The following is a 5,014-nucleotide window of genomic DNA, read 5'->3' on the forward strand; positions in this document are numbered from 1 at the left end:
GCATTTGCGGGGTGTGGCGTGCGACTATCTTGTAAAGGGCAAAATGTCAACCCTCACCGGATTTTTTATTATTTTTTTAAAACAAATTTTGTAAATATACAAGAGTATTTTTAAATATTTTTTTTCAACTTGGTAGAAAAAGACATGTGTTGATTTATTATTGGTTGACACATGGCAATTTTGTCACGTGACCTATTGTGCGATTAAAGACCTAACCGATATTTGACGGAGCTGCTAAATTGTTAAAATCTGAAAGAATGTTGCGAGTTGGAAAATTCAATGTGGCCTTTTCAAACTGATGAAATTGAGATACTTAATTTGCAGTTAATCTTTAAAAATGATATAGCCCATTTTACAATTAACTAATATAATTAATTCATTTGATTAAAAATAAATTTTAATTTTGTAGAACTATTGTTTAGTTTATTTAGAGTTGTAAAATAATTATAAAAGTTTTATAGAATGATATTTAAAAATAAAAATAAAAGTCCTGAAGAAGAAAATAAATAAATAAATAAATCTTACCCACACATCTAGTTTCAAGTTTTCTTCTCTCCCCAATTATTTCCTTCTTCCTGAAATCTCCCTCCTTTAAAAACTAAACTAAGCTCAACATTGAACAAAGCCCATCCTCCATATGCGAATTGTCTCTCTTTCCCTCTAGTTGAAGCTTGTCCACTTCCCTGTCCATGCACTCATGCTTGGTAGAGATTTTGCAGATTGATGGTATCTCCAAAATGGATTTTGGGTTAATGACTTTGGAGGCTTTGGCGGGTCCTGAAGGGGAAGGTGGAGGTTCTTCTAAGGCCTCGGACCCCGAAACGAAGCTGAAGGGTCTTGGATCTGAGTTGTTCGAGCAAGAGGATTCCGGGGCTGGTGAAGATGATTGGAAGAGCTCAAAAATGGCCAAAAGTGATAGTCTTTCATCCCACAAGCCAATGCCGTTGTACCATGGCAGTCCTTTGCTGAGATCTAATGCATTTTCCACTGGTGATGGTCGGAAAGAGGAGCATACGCTGAGCTTCTCTTCGGTAAAATCAGAGGTCCCTTTTCTCAGGAAGGATGGTCGGATAGTGGATAAAAGCATCCACAACTCATTTTTTCCTTACTACCAACGCCCGCCATCTGCTTACCCGAGAAATGCAGGTAATCATTGCAACATCTAAGATTTGGTTTGAGCGTGCTTCTTTTAGGTTTGAAGGTGGTAAGGAGCTGGGAAGGTGGGTTGGTCAAAGATTGGTATGTGGGAATGTGACTCTGAAAGGGAGAGACTTCGACATTCTTGTGCAGAAGATGGGTTTCGTAATATTATTAAGTATCTTCATTTCTATGTCTAGGCGGGGAGGGGCATTTAATGGAAATTTTAGTTTTGAGTCTTGTCGAGTTTTTTAAAAAAAAAAGTTGGAATTTCCCTCCTCTAATATCCTCGATACTTCTGCTTTAATTTTGGTGAAATCAACAGTCTCGGATTGATGGAAGAAAAAAGAAAAAGCGCAAGAAAGGATAGGAAAATCGAGAGGACAAGCGGATATACTTGTTTGGGTTTCTCTTTCTCACGTTTTGGTTTTTGTTCTTGATATTGTTCGTCTGTTTGTCTAGTTTTTTATTTTTATTTTTTATTTTATATATATATATATATTATATGCAAGTTCCATAAATGTTATGTGCAAGTTATTTCATCTGTGCAGGTTGTGATTCTGGAAGCTTGAATGCAAGCATGCATGGGACCTTTGCCGGGGTTAGAGGACCATTTACTCCATCTCAGTGGATTGAACTAGAGCATCAGGCTTTGATCTACAAGTACATCACTTCAAATGTGCCTGTGCCGTCGAATTTGCTGAGCCCCATCAAGAGATCCCTCTACCCTTATGGTTTATCCGGCTCAACTCCTGGATCCTTGCCTCAAAATTCATGTAAGCTTGTTATTTCCTTCAAAACTACACGCAGGACATAAAATTTTAAATCTCCCACAAGACATGCATAACTGCCAATCATGTTCAAATGTGTAAATGTGAGTGCGAGTGTGTTTTTTCCTGGTGGCGTTGTGGTAAAAATGGGGGTGGCTGAGTTGGAACTTGATGCAGGCAGCTGCCTCTTCATATTCATAAATTCATATGTGCATCGCATATTACCTTACCGTTGGTCACATGGAATTCTAAATTTGATGCTGTCATATGTTTCAGCATCAGCGGCAATGCCCATGTTTTTAGCTAATATTTGGTAGAAATCTTTATCCATATCCAGAACATAGTGTTTTTTAGGTGTAAAGTTACTGGCTTGGACACAGAATTGATTTTCTTCTTTTTCCTCCTTTATTCTGATAGTCTTTTTTCCTCTATCCCTTCCATTTTATTAGTGTTTTCCTCTTTAAATTTATAGTGGGTTGGGGCTCTTTCCATCTGGGTTTCTCTGGCAACACTGATCCTGAGCCTGGGAGGTGTCGACGAACAGATGGAAAGAAATGGCGGTGCTCGAGAGACGCAGTTGCCGATCAGAAGTACTGTGAAAGGCACATAAACCGTGGCCGCCATCGTTCAAGAAAGCCTGTGGAAGGCCAGACTGGCCATGCCGCCTCTGGGACGACTAACTCGAAAGTGGTACCGATTACTTCTTCTGCGTCAAAATTGGTACTTCCTAGCGGTGCTTCCAACAGCCTCACTATTGGGCAGCACCAGTTCAGGAAGTTGCAGCCTGGTGATGTTGTCAATTGTTCTGTAGATGCCGTTGTCAGCAGGTGAGAAAAAAAAAAAAAAAAAAAAATTTGGATTAAATCTTCCTTTTATCTGTTCAGTTCTCATAATCCTTTTTAGGCTTTATAAGAGGATATTGATCTAAGACAGTCTGCATGCTTGCACTTTCATTTTCTTTCCTTTATTTTAAAGCAGACCCCATCATCCACATTTACTTTGCCAAAAGTGACTAGTCCAAATAGTAGAAGCTTAGGATTCCTTTTCTAGGGAGATATTATTATATGCTCTTCTCCAATTTCTATATATAATTGAATTGAGATCTTTATGGTAGATATTACAAAATTATAAAGGCTACGAGTTTTGCATAATTGTTACTTATAATTGTAAGCATTCTTTTTTGTTAGACCTTTCCCAATATTTGCTTTCCTGAAACAGTGAGCATGTGTGTGGCAGAATGCAAGAACCCGGGGCCCTTTCCACGATGTCTTCTGCAATCAGCCTGAAATCTAATGAGTCTACTTTTACCATTTTGAAACAAGAGATCCCATTAGAAGAATTCTGTGAGTCCTTGTTTGGACCAGTATCTACTGATTCCCTTCATAATCCTTCACACAGGGGCTCCTGCATAAATTCTAAAAGCTTTGGTTCTTTCCTAGACTTCAATGACAAGGAAACCCAAGACCGAAGTCCCCTTCACCAATTCATTGATGACTGGCCGAAGGACCAGTCAAATTGCTCAGTCATTTCCTGGCCAGAAGAACTAAAATTGGACTGGACCCAGCTATCAATGTCAATCCCTATGGCCACATCTGACTTCTCATCATCATCATCCTCACCCACTCAAGACAAACTTCCTGTTTCACCTCCAAGGTTAGCTCGAACTCAGTTTGTGCCAACTCAAATGAAGTTGCGGATTAGCACTGAACATGGTGAACCATCCAAGAATCAAACTAACTTAATACCGATCTCCTGGGGTACTTCAATGGGGGGTCCTTTAGGTGAGGTCTTGACCAGCACTATGAACATTGCAAGAGCCTGCAAGAACTCTTCAGCTCTTAACCTCTTGACTGAAGGGTGGGATAGCAGCCCCAAGTTGGGGTCTTCTCCCACGGGTGTCTTGCAAAAGGTGCCGTTTGGTTCCCTCTCAAACAGCAGTTCAGGCAGCAGCCTGGGACCTGAGAACAAAATGATCTGCGAAGGAGGTAGCATGTTTGATGATGTGCTGGGCTCAACTCTTGCAAGTTCTTCAATTCCATCCTTGTAAGAGAAGCAGTCAAAGGCCCGAGACATACAAAGGATTTTAAGAGGATGTAATTAGTTGGCATGTGGAAGAAGATCGAAAAGCGTGGAGTAACTATTTGTTTATCTGATGGAAGTGTTTTTTTTTCCTTGTCCTCTCTCTCTCTCTCTCTCTTCTCTGGATGATTTAATTTGAGGTAGGTATTTGTCTGATTTTAATTTTAACATGTATCGACGACTTTGGCTCTTGAGAATTCGGTGTCAACTATATCTTTTTATCCTCAAAAGCAATTTATACCGAGTTAAATGTCTCATATCTTATTAGCAATTTGGCTTTCCGCTGTGCTTCAACAATTTGATCGTTCACGAATGGGCTGCTCAATGTGAATTATCAGCAGCAGCTGCAGAAATAATAGTTGTGGTGACGACGACAATGATCATATGAGCTATGTCGAGAATTTGTGAAGTGCAGGCCGGATAAGAATCTTTTCAATATACGTTTACTACAAAATATGAAGTATTCCTAGTGCACCCTGGAATTAGTAGTGCCAATAAAGAAAAAACAAAAATATGAAATTGATAAATAAAATGATGAAAACATCTAATATTTTGTATTAAATGATTACCATCCATTTCAAATAAAATAGAAACTAAAGTATTTCAATTTCCAAATAGTTCCCAAAGCTGTGGCAAAGGATAGGGCGATAATGTTGGTGAAGCTTCTGTCATCATAAGATTCATAGCACACACATACCTTCCAACATACAAATATTTATTATAAAAAATGATAAGGCACAACTATAAAGCAATTTTTTACAATTCTGAATTTATTTGGATTTGAAAACAGTAATATTTTATTACAATGTTATATAAAAACAAGAAATATTTATATCATTTTTGGTGATGATAGAAACATTTTAGACCCTTGGGATAGACCCCACTCCAACCTTCTACAGTTGGAAGGTAGCTCTCAACAGTATCTTGGTAGTAAATACTAAAAATGAGGATGGTGAGTTACATTGGAGTACCCTGAACTCCAGACAGGGGGCACTCTTGTGGGCTGCCCATCAGGCAGATCCCGCCAT

General features: G+C 38.9%; 1 protein-coding gene across 1 annotated transcript; it reads left to right on the top strand.

The window, feature by feature from the left end:
• Positions 1–550: 550 nt before the first annotated feature.
• LOC122295810 (growth-regulating factor 1-like) lies at positions 551–4,243 on the top strand. Its single transcript, XM_043105073.1, is given in 5 exon segments — positions 551–1,146; positions 1,689–1,913; positions 2,380–2,734; positions 3,144–3,938; positions 3,940–4,243. Coding segments are annotated over 5 exon segments (1,887 nt in total). The 5' UTR covers positions 551–689; the 3' UTR covers positions 3,995–4,243.
• Positions 4,244–5,014: the final 771 nt, after the last annotated feature.

Source organism: Carya illinoinensis, chromosome 2, assembly GCF_018687715.1.
Source record: "Carya illinoinensis cultivar Pawnee chromosome 2, C.illinoinensisPawnee_v1, whole genome shotgun sequence".
Classification (NCBI taxonomy): Eukaryota; Viridiplantae; Streptophyta; class Magnoliopsida; order Fagales; family Juglandaceae; genus Carya; species Carya illinoinensis.